Source organism: Crotalus tigris, unplaced genomic scaffold (genome assembly GCF_016545835.1).
Source record: "Crotalus tigris isolate CLP2741 ecotype Arizona unplaced genomic scaffold, ASM1654583v1 scf7180000017968.19369539983:2297261, whole genome shotgun sequence".
NCBI classification, from domain to species: Eukaryota; Metazoa; Chordata; class Lepidosauria; order Squamata; family Viperidae; genus Crotalus; species Crotalus tigris.
In genome coordinates, this window is record NW_024096750.1 from 1172054 (window position 1) to 1191048 (window position 18995).

Sequence of the window (18995 nt, forward strand, 5' to 3'; positions counted from 1 at the left end):
AAATCAAAGCCAATTTGTTGGGGAATGTTTCACACAAAGGCTGCAGATGGAGAAAAAAGAATTAAGCAATAGCGAGTTGGGAAAGAGATTATAGAGGTCAAATATGATGGAAATACCTTATTCTACTTGGATCGACCAAGGACCTTAGTGCAGTGGTGGGGAACCTATGGCCCGGGTGACCAGAGGTGGCACTCAGAGGCCCTCTCTGTGGGCACCCATGCCATTGCCCCAGCCTGCTTCCCCCGCGACCCTCCTCTCCAGCAGGCCCCACTGAAGGAGAGTCGACCTCGAGTGTGGCCCACACGGAGCAGCGCAGCCAAGGACATGGCACCCAGGCAGCGTTAGACCAGACTCTGACTTCAACCCTATCATGCAGTTGATGCTGCAGGGGCGCGGGCAGAGATGTGGCCGCCATAGCACTGCTGGGCTGCCTGGGCGGACGGCGGGCCCCGAAGGGGGGGCGGCGGGAGGGTCCTGGGCAGGCGCGGGGCGGGGGATGAGGGGCAGAGCGGGGGCGGGACAACGGGAGTGGAGCAGGGGCAGGGGCCAGTTTGTGAAACCAGAATCAGGCCAAACTTCACAATTATCAGGGATTGATTAGCGAGGGAAGTAGTGTGAAGGTGCTTGCGAAGTAGTTGTTTTGATTCCTGAATGCTGTATGCCTAAATATTAAACGCTTTTGGGATATATTATTTTTGCTTTGTTCTGAAGTCACAGGGCTATCCTTGAAGGCAGCATAAATACCAGTATTTGTCGTGTCCCAACAGAAAACTGAACTTGTAAAGGGTGTTAATTTCTTAGTGTCAGAAAAGGAACCACAAATTATGCTTGACTTGTAAAGTTTTCAAAGTGTAAAAATTGTTTTGCAATGTAGGTTTCTTCATGCCTTAGATATTACATCTTTCACAAAGGCAGTTTTAAAAGAGAAGCATTCTTTATGCACAAGAGGTGTACTTTATGGGGGAAAAAGCCAGTGGAGTCAGCTCTGTATTATTGCCTTGGTAACTGAATCTTGGTGGAAAAATGCATACACTGTTTTAACTAAAAGAATTATATGACTGCACTTCTTAACAATTCTAGGCCAATTTCTAATGGCAAAAGGATAGTTACAAAGATGGTCACCAAGACTACACAAATAATAATTAGATGGCATTTTGTAAATACTGTGATATTTCACAATTATTTGAGCTTTGCTAGAGAGAAAGTCAGCAAACCGACCTGGTAAGAAAAAGATGGAATCGAAAAACCCCCCCCCCCCTCAAACACAAGGACATCCTTATAGCTCAAATTTTAAACTAGATATATTTAATAGCAACTTTAATTGAAATTGTAATTTTAATAAAAAATAATTGAAAACTTAAAAAAGAATAAAAAGAAGTTCAGAAAAATATATTGCGTGACTACCCTTCATCAAAAGTCTGAAATAAGCATACAAGTAAAAAAACAAAAAGTGCAGGAAAAGAATAAAATAGAATTACAGTAAAGAACAAGGAAATGTAAGATATATATTGTTTTATATATATACTCTGTTCTCCAAAAATAAGACCTAACCAGAAACTAACCTAAACATGATTTGTAAGGGTGCTCGGAATATAAGCTCTACCTCCAAAATAAGCCCCAATAGATTGACAGCCCCCCCCCCATGCGCTCACTGCCAACTGTACATGAAAAAAAAACAATCATCCAAAAAATAACCCTAATGCAGACATGTCAAACACAAGGTCTGGGGCCTGAAGTGGTTTCATGTGGCTGCAAAGCCATCCTGGGAAACAGTGAAGGGAACGGCCCCGCTGCATTGGCCATGAGCCCAAGTGGCCGGGAGCCAAGTACATTTTGTGGTGGCCATCTATGCTGTAAACATTCAGTCTTAGGCCACAAGGCCAATCTGGAAAACAGTGAGGAAACCAGCCCCTGCCGCATCAGCCCAAACCCCTGGGTGCATGCTGGGAGGTGTCACTTTTTATGAGAAGGAAGAACAATGCACCATCACCTGGAAGTGGCCAGCAAATGGGCCCTCGCTAATTCACATATCCGGCTTGATGAGGTCTGGGGGAGGGGTTCGGCAGGGCAGTGGGCGCTCTCACAACGCCGATGAGCTGAGCTGGTCAGTGCAAATTCCAAAAAGGAAACGCGAGGCCACCCAGCTCCCAGCATGACGGTGTCAGCAGCCAGTGGGTGCGCTCTCCTCACAGCACAAGAACTGAGCTGGTGGGTTGCGCGATGTGATGAGAAGTGCAATGCTGCCTAGCCCTCAGCCTGCCGAGTTTCAGCAGGCAGCAAGGTGCAAAGTTGGCAAGATTGAACGCCCGGCCCAACCTCTCGGCGCTGTGAGGATGTAAGCCCACCCCGCGCCTGCCGAAAACCACGCCCACCCAGAAGGCCACACCCACTCCATCCCACGCCACCAGTAGGCGCACTCACCCTGGCACACACACACACCCCGAGTCAACCGAAATGCTGATGCAGACCTCAAATGAAATGAGTTTGACCCTCTGCCCTAAGTGTTTTTGAGCAAAAATAAATTAAGGATCCCAGTCTTATTTGGGGGAAACACGGGTATGCACAGACCAAATAAAGTTTTAGTAAACGCGTTACCTTCTTTAAATAGAACAAATGAGCTCTGTGCTTCCCCATAAGCCTTATGATAAATCCATAAAGGTGCCTACTTTTGTTGAAAGGCTTTTCACCCCTGCAGTACAAGCATTCAATTAAAACATCCAAAACAGGTTCTAGCCATCAAACTGCTTTTACTATTAGAAAGTTTTTACAATCCACTACCATCTGACTTTCATACAGCTTAAATTTCTTTCTCTTCCGCGTCATGACCATTTGTATGACCGGCGGTCGGATTTGAAGCAGCTCAGCCGGTTGAATCTTTTCCAAAGAGCCCGTTTTTGTAAGTTTGTTCCCTTATGCTGTAATTTCTGGGTCTACTGGCATCACTAAGACGTCATTAAGGCATCAGCTTAGAAACGCAACCACTCCTCTTGAGCGTAGCTATGCTCACAGGGTGGCAGTTGTGGAAATTGGAGGAAGGCGTATTGCATGTGTCACGAGCTTGGAGATTTTTAAAAAATAAAAATGCAGGCTACAAATAAAGTACATTTTTAAAAATGTTGGTGCCTGAACTCGACCCAGTACTCCAGGTACAATGGACCAGAACAAGATTTTTAAATATATGTCAGGTGATGCAGTAATACTGGGGCCAGGGCAGACACTGGCTGGGCCACCAGTTGGCCAGCCCAAGGAAAGGTAAGGTACCCGCCGGGCTCATGCACGCAGCAACCCTCCTGCACACTGCGAGGCCTCCCCACCTCCCACCCCTGGCCCTCTTTTACTTACATTTTAGTAGTTGATCAGCAGGGAGGGTTGGGAAACTTACAGACAGCGCGCCTTCGCTGAAGACAAACTTGCAGCAACGTTGCCAGAATGGGACTTTTGGCAGGCTCAGCAGGGCGAGACAGGCAAGGGCCCACCAACAAATCCTATTGGCCTTTGAAAGCCAATAGAATTAGTCTCTATTCAAGAGAGGCCAATGGATAAAAGGGAGTAGCACACTAAGGAAAAGGGGGAAAAATGTCGGACGCAGTGTTTGGCGACCCCCATGAAATGGTCATTAAACCCCAAAATTGGGTCTCGACCCACAGATGAGAACTGCTGCTATAGTCCTAGATTAATGTTGGTTTCCTTAGGGCTCTCTTTGCACTTTCTTCTGCTAAATTCATTCTGTTATTTGTTATACATTAGTAGTAAGCAGTACAGATTCATGAACCCAGCCCAGGTAATTAGCTTAAAGACCAGGGGGACGAAAGGCAGAAAATGAGTACTGAGGGTTATTTAAACAGGATTTTAATTTCTGTCATTTAGGTGTGAGCATTCTGTCCATTCGGCTTCAATCTGCCATTTTGATAAGCGCTCCCCACTTTCATAAAAGTATGAAGAGTAAGAAGGACTAAGAATGATGGCATCTCCAATTTGACAAGAAGGGACATTAGGAAGCTCAGCTTACAGCACTTAATTATCATGCCATCCAACTATATTTAACTCTAAAGCATATCTTAGGGTGCTTTGGTCAAATTGCGTTCTGAAGTCAAGATACATTATGTCTCTAGCATACCCAATTGAAAATTAAGTTCAGATTGGCAAAATTTATCCTTCATCCTGCCAAGTTATAGTAATTACCACATCATTTTTAAGGGGCTTACAGGCCAATCCGCTGCCCAGACCATTTACCAGTTTGCTGAACTTTCTTTCCCTTTCTAAGGAATCTTTGCTGCTCCCGTCATCTGGCATTTTATTTCTTCCAAATTCTCAAAAGGCCATCAGCCAATTCCCGTAGTATTTTCTACAGAGGCAATCCAACAGGTCTAGCAAAGCTTGCGTTGTTAGCACCATTCTGGTGCCTATTACGTAGAAATAAAAACCACCGAAATGAGATTTATAAATAAATGACTATGTCGTATTAATTTCTGCTCTGTTCAAACACAATTAATAATATATTGTAAGGGTATTAAATACTGTTCAAGTATATATATAACGGGAAAAGTAATGCACAAGTTGGATATTAAATTACGGCTTTCGGCGTATAAGGCGACCCCGACTTCGGTAGCCGATTTTCCATGCCTAAAAGCGTCTTATACGCCGGAAAACTACCATAATTTCCAGCGTATAAGCGACCCCAGACTTCGGCGCAATTTAAGCGCTTTAGAAAAGTCGTCTTTATACACCAGAAAAATATGGTAAATTAACTTAAATTTGCTAGTGATCTGTAGATGACTAGATTATGCTGTTAGCCATCAGTCTGAAACATGGGTATGATTGGTTTGCTCCTGCCTTTGTTGCACCTCCTTTACCTCCCTTGCTTTACAATGCCTAGCACAGTGGTTCCTCAACCTTTCTAATACCACGACCACATAAACAGTTCCCCATGTGGTGGTGACCCCAACCACTCATAAAGCCAACCAGGTCGTTTGGTTGGTTTTTTGTGTTGCTTTTTTGCTTTTTTTTGGTTTTGTTTTTTGTTTTTTTTTTTGGTTTTTTGTTTTGTGTTTTTGGTGTTTTTTGAATTTTTTTTGGTTTTTTTTTTTTGCCTTTTTTTTTTTTTGCCTTTGTGTTTTTTTTTTTTTTTTTCTTTTTTTTTTTGTTTGTGTGGCCTTTTGGTGCTTTTGTTTTTTTATTTTTTTTTGCGTGTTTTTTTTTGCCTTTTGTGCCTTTTTGTTTTTTTTGTTTGTGTTTTTATGTGTTTTTGTTGTTTGTTTTGTTTGTTTTTCGTTGTTTGCTTTTTTTTTTTTTTTTTTTTGCCTGGTTTTTTTGTTTTTTTGTTTTTTTGTGTTTTGTTTTTTTTTTTGATTTGTTTTTTTTGTTTTTGCCTTTTTTGTTGTCTTGTTTTTGTTGTTGCTTTTTCTTTGCTTGCTTTGCGTTGTTTTGTTTTTTTTTTGTTGTTTGTGTTTTTTGTTTTTTGCCCTTTTTTTTTTTTTTGCTGCATTTTTGTTTGTTTTGTTTTCTTTTGTTTTTTTTTTTTTGTTTTTTATTGGTTTTTTTTTTTGGTTTCTTTTTTTTTTTTTTTTTTTGTTTTGTGGTTTTTTTTTTCTTTTTTTTTGCTTTTTTTTTCTTTTTGCATTTGATGTCTTGGTTTTTCGGTTTATTTGTTTTGTTTTTTCTTGTTTTTTTTTATTTTTTTTTTTTTGTTTGTTTGCTTTTTTTGTTGTGTTTGTTCTTTGTTTGCCAGGGGCGTGCCCAAAGAAAAAGGGGAAAAAATGGCGGGACAGCCTTGTTTGGCGAACCCCCTCCGTGAAAGGTCGTTCGACCCCAAATGGGGGTACCCGACCCACAGGTGGAACCAGGCCTAGCACAATAATAGGCATATATATTTTTTTATTTTTACATTACCATTTAACATTGGAACCATTTCTCTTAAAATCAGGCCCCATCAAAGGTGGCAGGGAAATGATTGGTAAGAGGCAACACAAAATTGCCATAAACAGCACTAACCACCATAAAAGCACTTCTAGTTTTTATGATGGCCTGCTTTGGTTCCAGCTGAGTTGGGAAGTATGCATGTTCAATTTGAGATAAATCGGTCCTGTGCCCCACTACGTAGCTTAGGTTAAGAGTGTAAAGGAGTCAATTAGTCAGACCAGAAAAGCTAGCTAAATCCGCAAGAAGGACAACATGAAGGCAAGAGATCTCCACTGTGATTTCACCCAACATTCGAAGTACAGACCAAACTGTCTGTCTTTAACACAGTGTCTCAACGTTGACAATTTGAAGGCATGTGGCCTTCAACTCCCAGAATTCCACAGCCAGCAAGCTGGCTGTGGAATTCTCGGAGTGAAGCCACATGCCGTAAAATTGTCAACGGTTGAGAAACCAATGCCCTTAACATGGCGAGACCATATTTGGGTAAGCAGCCTGTAGGTAAACTTAAGATGTTGCTTGAAACCAGAAAAACCAAATTTAGATATGGATCGCCTTACTTAAAACGTTGGCTTTGATAAGTAGCTTAGGCCCGAATGGGGCGCCTGACCTAGATCAGGGGTCTTCACACTTGGCCCTTATGGACTTGTGGACTTAAACTCCCAGAATTCCTCCGCCAGGCATGACTGCTGAGGAATTCTGGAGTGGAAGCCACAAGTCATCAAAGGGCCAAGTTTGAAGACCCCGGCTCTAGATCTATAGTTTACTGTTCTCAAAGGCCACGATTGTTCCACCAGACAGAAATGATTCACAGGCATTTTATGTTTTATCGATGTACATAAAAACTAGGCGGATCTTTGACTAGTTCTAATTCTGCCTTAAGCACGAATTCAGCTGAGTGACCTTGGGCCAGCACTTTCACTAGCCCTAGTAAGGAGGCAATGGCAAAGCACTTCTGAAAAAACTTTGCACAAACATTACAAGGACTTGTCCAGCAAGACTTTTTCCCCAGGGGGGGAATCCACAAATGATTGCACAGGGGAAAAAAATATGTTGTAAAACTACTCTTTTAAATATTTTTTTTTCATGTCTACGAGTTTTTTAATTATTTGACTCAGTGGAAGACATCAAGAAACAAGTTGTGGAGACAGCAAAGAAATCAGATGTTTTACCTTTCGTTTTGTGTTACATTTTCTTCATTGTGTGGACTCCAGGAACTGCAGTTCAAAACCAAATTTTAATTAACCCAAGCGTTAGGTTAACGTTAATGCATAATAACTTTGCGCAATCTCATAGCAGCCTTTGGACTATTCTAGGGTGGTCCACCTTTGCCTATCCTAGGGTGGTCCCACTGTGAGAGTCTTGTGGTTGCAGATCATTTTTTTCCTAAGCACAAATCATAAAGCTGATTGAATTTGATTTTTTTTAAAGAAAAAAAAAGAAAAGCAGCAAGCATCATTCCTTCTGTCACTGCTCTTTTGTAGTGAAGATGCTACTTTTGTACCTAACCGCTAACCATATTTCACTAGTCTTTTTCACTGTTTTAGTACCCAGGAAGGCAGCTGAGAGAGTAAGTCCTTTTCCTCTTGCAGTGGAAAAATGTCTTCCCAGTTGCTTCTTTCTAAGAGAAAACATGATCTGAAAAGGAAGGGGAAGCGTTCAGCATGCTCAGTTTTCAGACTGTAGCCATGGCAGCTGAGCTTTATGGCACATCAGTATATTGCATCCATTGGTAATTATTGGCGTCCTCCTTCTTCCACAAAAGATTATCCCCAGTGAAGGAGGCCGAGGACAAACAGCAGGAACCTTTCTCCTTCTCCAACAGCCTGTTAAGGTTTAGGTTTTCTTAGGGCCTCCTCTAGTATTAACGACAGAGGTTTTTATGGATGTGTTAGGTTCTCTGTTTTCCTCCCATCTTATCCCCATCGGATATCCTCATTAGAGGCTAGCCCCAGGGGGCGAAGGGGAAAGTTGCAAGGTATTGGGATTAATCAGATTGGTGACCAAAAAAGAAAGAAGAAAGAAATGGTTTTTAAATCAGTGGTTCTCAAACTGTGGGTCCGGGACCCCATTTGGGGTTTGAATGGACCATTTCCGAGGTCGCCAAACAAAGCAGTCCGCCATTTTTTCCGCCTTTTCCTTAGCGTGCTACTCCTTTATTCTACTGGCTTTTGAAAGCCAATAGAATAGACTCTCTTGAAAGAGTCTAATTCTATTGGCTTTCAAAAGCCAATAGGAATTGTCCAGGCTGTCTCTGCCCTGCTGAGCCTGCCAAAAGTCCCATTCTGCAAACGGTGCTGCACCAGTTGAGTAGTCCTCGATTTACGACCGGTTGAGTAGTCCTCAACTTACAACCGGTTGGGGGTCGCGGCATTAAAAAGGTTGAGGACCACTGGTTTAAATAGTTCCCTAGTAGTAGTTTCTATCCAAGTTGAATTCCATAGGGCAGTGATGGTGAACTTTTAGAGGCCAAGTGCCCCAAAACTGCCCCCCCCGTTCCTGCTCCGCCCTGCCCACTGGGCCACTCACCACCTCCACGGCCCGCCACAGATCACCCAGGCAGCCCAGCAGCGCCATGGCCACGCCCTCCGCCCATGCCCTGCAGCATCATCTGCACATGACAGGACACAAGGGCAGAGTTTTGTCCCCGCTCCCCGGGTACCATGTTCTTGGCTGCACTCCTTCGCATGGGCCGTGCCCAGGGGCGACTCTCCTCCGGGAGGGCTGCTGGTGAGGAGGGGGCTATGGGAGGAGGCGGAGCTGGGGAGACGGTGCATGTGCCCACAGAGAGGGCTGGCATAGGTTCGTGCCATAGGTTCACCACCACTGCCATAGGGATATGTGTGTGTATTTTCTCTCCCCCCTCCCATGTTATGTTAAATGAAAAGACTTACTGGGTTATGACAGATGTGCTAGAATGATGATTTGTTGTGGGGAAAAAAACAATGCTGCAACAGCAAACCCAAACTGAGATAGCCATTGAAATGGTCAATGGAATGTCAAGCCACTTTTGAGAAACTGAAGCGACTTTTTGCTGTTGAGCCTGTGCTTAAGCACCCTGATCCTGACCATGTTGATTTTCAGTAACAAAACTGTGGAGTTAAATGCATGGGAAGTATGCAAGTGGCCTTGGGAAGGCTATTAGCTGAGCTTATACAACATAATAGCCCATGTGTCATGGATTCTGGAATAAACAGATTGGATCTGTTTGTAAATTGTAAAATATTAAACCATAAGCAATGATTTATAAAACACCAAAGCTATATATAATTATAATTGTATGTAATAATGATATGTAATGTTAAGTCAAGGTGAAGAAAGTCTGGAAATGTTACATTGCGGGGGTGGGGGGTTTATATAGCTTGCTTTTCATTTAGGAGCTCAAGACAACATACATATCATTACAGTAGTGGTGGAAATTGTGTAAACCTTTTGGGGAAATTGTATTTTTAAGGTTTGATGGCTAATGACACCACTTTTGGGGGGGAGTAGTATCATAAAATTATATATCAATGGAAAGATAATTTAATCCAGAATGTAATGCAACAAAGTTTGTTCAATTATCTGTACTGTGTTCTATGAAAAGTCATAGCCAAATAACCAGAAAAAGGAAGCACAACTTGCTTAGGTTAATATCAGGTAGCTTTCCTTCATCTGATTGTAACCAATGAGCATGAGTGTTTAGAGAGCCAATCAGGTGTCATCTTGTTTTGGCAATGAGCCAATCAGATCACAGTAGGATTCAGTTATTGATGTCATGTATTGAAGCTGAGAGGAGGACATTTGTCAATGTGTTATGTGATCGCTATCCAGTTGGTTGGTGTTTTATTTTGTGTTCTTTCATTTAGTGAGCTTGGAAAACGTAATAAAATTAAAGTCATGGTGCAAAGAGTTGACTGGTCGCCCAGAAAGCGATATAAAATAGTATTATTAAGTGAACAAGGCTACAGTTATAAAGAAATTAGAAGAAAAATTGGTGGAAACATAACCAAAGATGGCATTTCTACTGTACACTTTTCCCAAAAGTTTTCCACAATTTTGGCCACTACTGTACAATACGCCAGTTCCCCTGCAATCCTGCAAAGCAGGCTGGGCTGAGAGAACATGAGAGGGTAATTTCCTATGGCTTGAGGCTGGATCTGAACCTGGATCTGGGAGCCCCAGGGCATCCATTAGCTTTGGCATCAGTACAGATTGTTGTACCGATACAGAAACCAATAACATTCTGAGAGCTTCAAACTAAGGACATCGTGTTAAGTTATGGTTTAAATATAATATCTTAAATAACCTATAATTGGAGAGAGAGAGAGAGAGAGAGAGAGAGAGAGAGAGAGAGAGAGAGAGAGCGCAAAGGTCACCCAGCCAGCTTTCTGCCTAGTTTTTTTCCACTTCTAATCTAACATCTTAATCACCAGACCAAACTGGCTTTCCTAAGCAGTTTACATTTTAAGTAACTAACTGGCTTTTATATTTTATTATTGTATTCTTACACATATATTCATACACATCTATACACATCGGCATGTACATGCACACAGACACACACACATCTACAGTATCAACATTAAAGACCAGCAGCGTAAAACCCTTACATTATTGTATATTAAAATCTAGGTATAAAAAGATGGGGTTTTAAGCCATTCCTACTCTCTTGTATCAGAAAGTAGCACGCCAGCTGCACCAAGAAATATTTTAGCTACTAAAAATAATATGTTTGTATTTTTATATAATACAACATGATAAATATCTTCTCTTGCCCGTTCTATATTTGTGCTGAAATAGATGTTCTCATCTACTTCTGTGAAACTAGGAAATCTTGCGGTGGTTAAGAATTGTGAATTATTTGAAAATAAGAGGATAAGGAATAATAAGGCATAATCTTATGTGATATGTGAATGGGTGATTAATATATTAATTGATATATTATTGAAGAAAGAGAGGAATTTGCCTTAAGGCAGCATAATTGTATCAATCCTTTCCAGGTCCTGTGATTGAGATGTTGGTAATTTAATGGCTGTGTTTCTATTTTTGAGCCTTCAAGAGTCATGCTGTTGAAAACTATTAACAGCACTGACCACATGGTGCTTTGATCAATTACTGTAATCAAGTGTAGTTGATGAATTACAAAACCATTTGGCACAAAGAAAACAAACAATATTCATAAGCCTTGATTTCCTTATTGGCTAATAAAGTTACTTGCTTCACAAAAGACAACAAATATTCTGAGGATAAAGGATCTTTTCTTCGAAAGCTAAGCAAGCTGCCACATAGATGTTCACAATTCCTAATTTATTCTTGTTCTTGGTAACTTTTAAATATGTGACAGTCCTGCTGACTGACAGCAAATTGGGCAAAGGTTCAGGGAGGGAGGATTGGGAGTCATAAAGAGAAGTGTGGAGTAGTGGTTAAGGCAGTGATTCTCAACTTTGGCCATTTTAAAATGTGTTTACTTCAACTTCCAGAATGGTGACTCACAGAATTCTGGGAATTGAAGTCCACATGCCTTAAAATTGTCAAGGTTGAGAAACACTGGGATAAGGTGTTGGACTAGAACAGGAAAACCTAGATTGATTCTATCCTCAGCTGTGGAAACATGACTTTCAGCTAGTCTGTTAGCCCTACTATCCTGGGAAAAACTGGAGGAGGAAATACCACATTGATTTTTCTGGGCAAAAGGTATGATAAAAATCTAATTAAATAACTGACAGTAGGCTTCTCCATGAGTATACCTATTTTGTACATTGGTGCTTTGGAGACGGGAAGCTAGGATAATTTTAATAATGGACTGTGCTGCTTTTTCAGAGATACCGGTACATACTTTCATTCTCCTCTCTTATCATCAATTAGATGAATTAGTGTGTGTTTCCTGATCTTTTGTACCCATTCTATAGTTAACATAGTGTAGTGCAGCGGTTCTCAACCTGTGGGTCGCGATCCCATTTGGGGTCGATCGACCATTTCACGGGGGTCGCCAAACAACGCGATCTGCCATTTTGTTTGTCAGCCGGCGCAGGGGGCGGTGCGTGAGGACGGCACCGCGCATGCACGCCACGCAGGGGGCAGCACCACACATGCGCGCCGCGCAGGGGGTGGTGCATGGGGGCAACACCACGCATGCATGCCGCGCAGGGGGCGGCGGCGCGCATGCGTGCCACGCAGGGGTCGCCGTATAAAAAGGTTGAGAACCACTGGTGTAGTGGTTAAGGTGCTGGGCTAGGAAGTCTGAGGTTCAAAAGCCCCATCAAACTCAATGAGCTAATGACTTTCCTTCACCCCACCTTGTCTTACAGGTTTATTTTGTTGTTAGTTGTGAAGTCGTGTCCGACCCATCGCAACCCCATGGACAACGTTCCTCCAGACCTTCCTGTCTTCTACCATCTTCTGGAGTCCATTTAAGCTCACGCCTACTGCTTCAGTGACTCCATCCAGCCATCTCACTCTCTGTCGTCTCCTTCTTCTATTGCCCTCGATCTTTCCCAGCACTAGGCTCTTTTCCAGCGAGTCCTTCCTTCTCATTAGGTGGCAAAGTACTTGAATTTCAACTTCAGGATCTGGCCTTCTAAAGAGCAGTCAGGATTGATCTCCTCTAGGACTGACCAGTTTGATCGCCTTGCAGTCCAGGGGACTCGCAGTCTTCTCCAGCACCATAGTTCAAAGGCCTCAGTTCTTTTGCACTCAGCCTTTCTTATGCTCCAACTTTCACAGCCATACATTGCAACTGGGAAAACATGACCTTGACTATACATACTTTTGTTGGCAGGGTGACGTCTCTGCTTTTTACTATGCTGTCTAGATTTGCCATAACCTTCCTCCATAGGAGCAAGCGTCTGATCTAGACTAGAGAGCCTTTGCTGTGCTGCCTTAAGGTCCTGGTCTAACAATTAAATCCATGGAAAGTAAGAGGTAGAGCCAATCTAGAAAAAAGGACTAGGGGGCACATGATAGCAGTATTCCAGTATTTTAGAGGTGCCACAAAAAGGAGGGAGTCAATTTATTTTACAAAGTATCAGAAGGCAAGACAAGAAGCAATAGATGGAAACTAATCAAGGAGCAAAGTAACCTGGATTTAAGGAGAAACTTCCTAACAATGAGGACAATTAACCAGTGGAACAGCTTGCCTTCAGAAATCATGGGCGCTCCATCACTGGAGGTTTTTAAGAAAAGATTGGACAGTCACTTGTCTGAGATGGTGTAGGGTCTCCTGCTTGAGCAAGGGGCTGGACTATAAGATCTCTAAGGTCCCTTCCAGCTCTATTCTGATTCAATTCCTTTCTCAAGGAGCAGTTTGGTAGTCTGTAGATACATACATACAACAACCTAAGATATGCAGATGATACCACGCTAATGGCAGAAAGTGAAGAACTAAAGAGCCTCTTGATGCGGGTGAAGAAGGAGAGTGCAAAAGTTGGCTTGAAACTCAACATTAAGAAAACCAAAATCATGGCATCCGGCCCTCTCAATTCCTGGCAATAGATGGGGAAGAAATGGAGGTAGTGACAGATTTTATTTTTCTGGGCTCAAAGATCACCTCAGATGGGGACTGCAGCCAAGAAATTAAAAGACGCTTGCTCCTGGGGAGGAAAGCTATGGCAAATCTAGACAGCATTCTAAAAAGCAGAGATATCACCCTGCCAACAAAAGTGCGTATAGTCCAGGCCATGGTTTTCCCAGTTGCAATGTATGGCTGTGAAAGTTGGACCATAAGAAAGGCTGAGCGCCAAAGAATGGAGGCCTTTGAACTATGGTGCTGGAGAAGACTCCTGCGAGTCCCTTGGACTGCAAGGCGTTCAAACCGGTCAGTCCTAGAAGAGATCAACCCGGACTGCTCTTTAGAAGGCCAGATCCTGAAGTTGAAACTCAAATACTTCGGCCACCTAATGAGAAGGAAAGACTCACTGGAGAAAGGCCTAATGCTGGGAAAGATTGAGGGCAATAGAAGAAGGGGACGACAGAGAATGAGATGGCTGGATGGAGTCACTGAAGCAGTAGGTGTGAACTTAAACGGACTCCAGAAGATGGTAGAGGACAGGAAGACCTGGAGGAACGTTGTCCATGGGGTCGCGATGGGTCGGACACGACTTCGCAATTAACAACAACAGATACATAGACTTCAGTTGTATGACGGGTTCCTTGGGTATATTCCACAGTTTGTGGGACTTGCTTATTTGTGTAGACAAGTATAGAACTCCGTTAGTCTTTGACAATGAAATGTACACCAACCACATGTAACAGATTATGACTGAGGGATTGGTAGAAGAAAAAAGGCAGCCTTTAATAGCATACTTAAATTACACACAAAAATTTAGAATATAAGCTTGCAGGAGGCTTGAATAATTTCTATTATGTTTTATAGTATGCAGCACCATACTTTTAAATGCAGCTAATAAACATACAGTATTCTGTATATCATTTTAATAAGACACTAGTGTTGGTATTTTTTGTTAATTCAGATTAATAGGTTTCCCTCCCAAATAGGATCTAGGGATATTTTACCAACACAATTTTCAAACTGCAAGAGCGCCTTCAGCTTTATAATAATCAGTAGCAGATCATTATTGTCTTTTCCCCATTCCGTACTATGCCAGAAATATGTATTGTTTTTTAAGTCCATGGTCAAACTGTAATTGGAACCTCTGGCTACTATTTTAATATTCTTTCTGCACTTTGGGTAGGGAGGGATGTTATTCATAATGAACTATCTGCATATCTTATGACTGCATCTGCATTAAGGAGCTTTCCCACTTACCCTAATATTGAAATTGATCTACTCTGACCCTTGCAAAATATAGCTTCTTTTATTTGCTTGCAAGATTGTTGTCTGGGATTCAGTTGTCTGCTTTTTGCATTTCTGCTTGAAATCTTAAAGAGATATTCCTTCAGATATCTAAAGCTTTTTGATTTTTTTTCTGTAGGAAAAAGTCTAGGTTCCTTCGCATTAATGATGTGCAAAATGTTCTGTGTGCAGGTTTGCTTGAGGTGAACCAAATTGTGCTTGCTTTGCCTGGGCTCAGAGCTGGTACATACATGTTTGGTCTAGGCATGTACCTGGGAGTGTGCTCAGAGTGGCAGACATAAAAGAGATTAAATATATATATATAATAGACACAAAGGCACTTGAAAGTCTAGGTAGAAAGATGTGCTACATTTGAATTCTAGTTCAGCGGAAGGGGAAGGGAGGCACTGTGAAGATCTGAAAGGAATGGGTGGGCTGGTCAGATATGCTGCTCATGAATTCAAGCAGAGCAGCTCAAGGGAAATACAAGGATGACACAGGGTAGACTGGCATACAGGTGGTGCAGGAAGGGGCAAGGAAGGCTTGCCCGACTCACCCTGTTAAGTCCCCTAGAGATTTTGTCTCCAGCAAAACCTGGATGAACCAAAATGTTTTGGGTTTCAGATCAGTCAGACCACATGCCAGTTAGAAGTTTAGTTGGAACATCCAAGCCACAATGCGTTTCATGTACTCCCCTAATATGCAGTAGAGAAGTCCTTTACACACGGGTTCACAAGTTTAGCCAAATTGCTCAGAGACTTTTTTCTGTTCCCATGATTAGCAGTAAACCCAAGAGTGATGGCTTTGTTTTCCTGTTTTGTCTCCTGTCTTTTGTCTGACCTATTCTCTTACCCTGTTGTGCAGCATACCTAGACTCCTATTCATTATAGAAAACAGGTGAGAGCTGAACCTACTGGGTTTCCTCTTTAATCCAAAGCTGCAAAAGGGATCTCTGGGTGACATTTGGCCTTTATACTCTTCTTTTATACAATACTGGTGCTGAATTGGAGCTTTCTAGAATGTTGTGCTGACACACAAAAGATAAAACATTGCACATTTGATTGCATGGAAGACTGAGTCGGGCATTCTCTAGAGTAGCCCAGAGAGTCTGCTTAGGAACAGCTGTATAATACTTGCTTCTTCTTTTTTTGACTGAATTGGATTTATAGAGATGTCCAGTGTCACCCAGGTCATACTTTATGCTAATTAAGAATTTCTTTTGGCTGCACCTTATTTTTATTGTGGCAGTATGCTCAAGTCATTGACGAGATTTAGCCAAGGAAGACTTGGGTCTCCAGTTTATCTGGAACCAAAAATACAACCTGTCAGGACAGGCTGAAGTATTTTGCCTCAGTTCTTTCCAGAGCAACCATGTTAAGCCAGCTTGATTATTTTGTTTGCTTTCCCCAGGCTGATGCAGTCTTTCCAACTGTAGCAGCCACAGCAGCATCACCAGGGTGCAGTAACCATGGCAAGGCTCCGTTCAGTGTGAAAACATTACTCTGGATAGGTAGAATTTTCCCTGGGTGGGTGTTTCATTCAGCAAGAGAAAGAGAGGGGGGGGGAGAGAGAGTGATCTCAGCCATCGTGAGTCATCCTGCAGAGATGAGAGAAAAGCTGGGAAGAAAAATAAAACAATCCAACCGACCCTGTGATGATGATGGTAATAATAATAAGCCCCACTTATTAGTTATCAGCAGGAGCAGCAGCTTGTAATCTACCTTACGATAATAGATCTTAAGGCAAGAGGCGCAGAACCAGGAAAAGAGCTCATCAGCCCAACACAATGCCCCGCAGCACCCCTATCTCCATCGGGCCTTGCTGCTGCATTATCGTCGACACGAGGCAACCACAGCTGTGGGCGCCACGGGTCGCCCCCCCTCCCTCCCTCCTTCCCCTAACTCCGGCCTAAGAATCCCAGATAGTTGCTCTAGTCTCGGCCTCTTCTGCGAACGATCCCCCGCCCGTCTTCCAGCTGCTCGCTTCCAATGGCGCCGGAGGGGCTCAAGGCGCGCGAGGAATGGGAAGGGGAGGCCGGTGGAAGCGCTGCATTCCCGCTTGGCCTCGTTCAGACAGCCAGGGCAGAGCCGTCCCTCCCCCGTTCCCAGGAATGAAGAGCCCCCTTATTTTTGGAACGGGCAGCTTCTCTAAGGCAGCGCCCCCGCCCTCGCTTTCCCTGTCCCCCCCCCTCAGGAAGGACGGGAGAAGCCACCACCGAGAATAGCCGGAGCTGCAGAGCCTGCTTCCCCCCCCCCTTTCCTCCTCCTCCCCTCAACCCGCGCGTTTGTGTCTGGCGGAGGGAGACGGCGCGTTGTGCCGGTCTCCATGGCAGTGGGTTTATGTGGGCGGAGTGGTCGGGGCCGCACCGCGGCTCTCGGAGCGCGGCTCCCCCGCCCCCTCGGCTGTCCCCTCCCTTCCCTGTGTTTGTGTCAGCCTGGTCGCGGCGGAGGCTGAGCGGCTGCCTGGGACGCGCGGCTCGGAGCCAGGGCGACGCGGGTCGGCCGCGCGCGCAGCCACGGTCGCCCTTCCCGCGTCCCGCTTGGCCTTCCTGCCGCCGGGGGTGCTCCAGACATGGGCGACCCGTAGAGCGGGCGACGCGCCTGGGGGCGGTCGGCTAGGCGGGGGGGCGGCGGCGGCCTTGCGACAGTGGCCGTCATGGCGGTCCTAGTGGAGTCGCGGCCGGAACTGGTGGGCAAGCGCTTCTTGTGCGTCGGCGCCGGGGGAGAGGAGCTTCCCGAGAACGGGCGTTGGAGAGCCGGCATCATCCGCACCGTCTCCCACCGGGAGTTGCGCAGCCCCGAGTTGTCGGTAAGCCGTGTGGAGGGGGGGGCGGGAGTCCTCCGTCCCTCTCCCCGGGAGGAGCGGGGCTGCGCATCCCTCTTGGCAGGGCAGACAGCGGCCCGGATCGCCCTGGGAACGAGTCGGGCCGTTCCCTTCCGCGGGAGCCTCCGAGGGCCGGAGAAGAAAGGGGAGATACCGAAATATCCCCCCCCCTCTGCCGATGTGCGGGGCCTGCCCGGGACGCGCGTGCATTTGGGAGGCAAGAGCGAAGTGGAGGTAGTAACAAGACACTCCCCCCTTTGCTCCTGGTAGGAGGAGGGCGGATAAAAGGGCGACAAGAGAGCTTAAACATGACACATCCGCTCTAATTTCCCCTTTCCTAGGCCCCGGATAGGCAGAAAGGGGTTACGAGGGTGAGCAGTGGGCAGAAAACCTCCCTTCTCTCCCCATCTGATTTGATCTGCGTGGAACGGGACGGCTTTTAGTATTTGCCCGTGTCTTAATACATATTTTTGAGCATGTAACTCCTTCAGCGTGTGTGCGATCGGGGTCCCGAAGGGCATAAAAATTAAAGGGCGCACTGCAGCCGCTTCCAAACGTTTAGTGATTTGCAGAGGGAATAGTTAGGGAAGGTTTGTTTCGAGACACGCGCTGCTGCCGCTTGTCTTTCTGAATATTCATTCCATGCAGTTGTGTGTGTGCAGATCAGAAGTGGTAGTAGAGGAGTGTTTTGATTCATTTTCTTACGGAAGAAGGGCTATGTTCCACTCCTGTTTCCTCTAATCCCTGTAAAGCAGGCGCTGTCAACTGATAAATCGAGTGCATTGTTCATGCTTCTTTTAAAAACACAGGCACAAACACTTTAAAAATTGTGGGGGTTGTGTATGCGATTCTGAACTGGAGAAGTCATTGCTCTTTTTAAGTACTGTGTCCTGTCGCTAGTGTTTTCCTAATGGGTGTAGGAATGTGCATGGAGAGAGAAGAGAGAGGCAAAAAAAACCCCAGAATATATTTGTGTGGGGGAAGGGCAGAAAAGCAGTAATTTTCCTTCTGTGTGTGGTGTGTGTGTTTCTGTGTAATATGCACATGAAATTTGAATATATCCACACTGTCACATTCATTTTTAATAGCCTTAAGAATTTTATTGCATTCCAGCTCTTAGTACAACTTGTACAATTTGCATATTTTGTATACTGCGGTATTATAAAACCTGATTTTATGTTTTTTTTAAGTGTCTTACTGCTTTTTTTTTACATTAGTCAACATAGTTAAATAACAACTTACTAGATTTGGATATTTGATTCATAGCTGGAAGTATGATAATGTGTTTTTTTTAAATAATAATATAGAGTGCATGTGCCTTTGTATTTTTTAATATTTTTAAACAGTTTTTAATACTGTTCTCAGATTCTGATCCATTTATATTTTAGTGCAAATTTAGGTTATATATATATATATATATATATATATAGAGAGAGAGAGAGAGAGAGAGAGAGAGAGAGAGAGAGAGTAATCTGAGTTGGGG

General features: G+C 44.0%; 1 protein-coding gene across 5 annotated transcripts in view; it reads left to right on the top strand.

Moving 5' to 3' along the window:
* JMJD1C (jumonji domain containing 1C) overlaps positions 1-18995 on the top strand; it is a 180795-nt gene that overhangs the window by 3530 nt on the left and 158270 nt on the right. The window contains exon 1 of one of the 5 annotated variants that reach the window (XM_039345596.1): positions 17091-17497. The exons of 3 other annotated variants lie outside the window; for them this stretch is intronic. In XM_039345596.1, the coding sequence (XP_039201530.1) occupies positions 17345-17497 (153 nt within the window). In that variant the 5' untranslated portion in view covers positions 17091-17344. Of the gene's footprint in view, positions 1-17090; positions 17498-18995 lie in introns of those variants that run through there. One more of the 5 variants, XM_039345595.1, reaches the window with a different exon arrangement.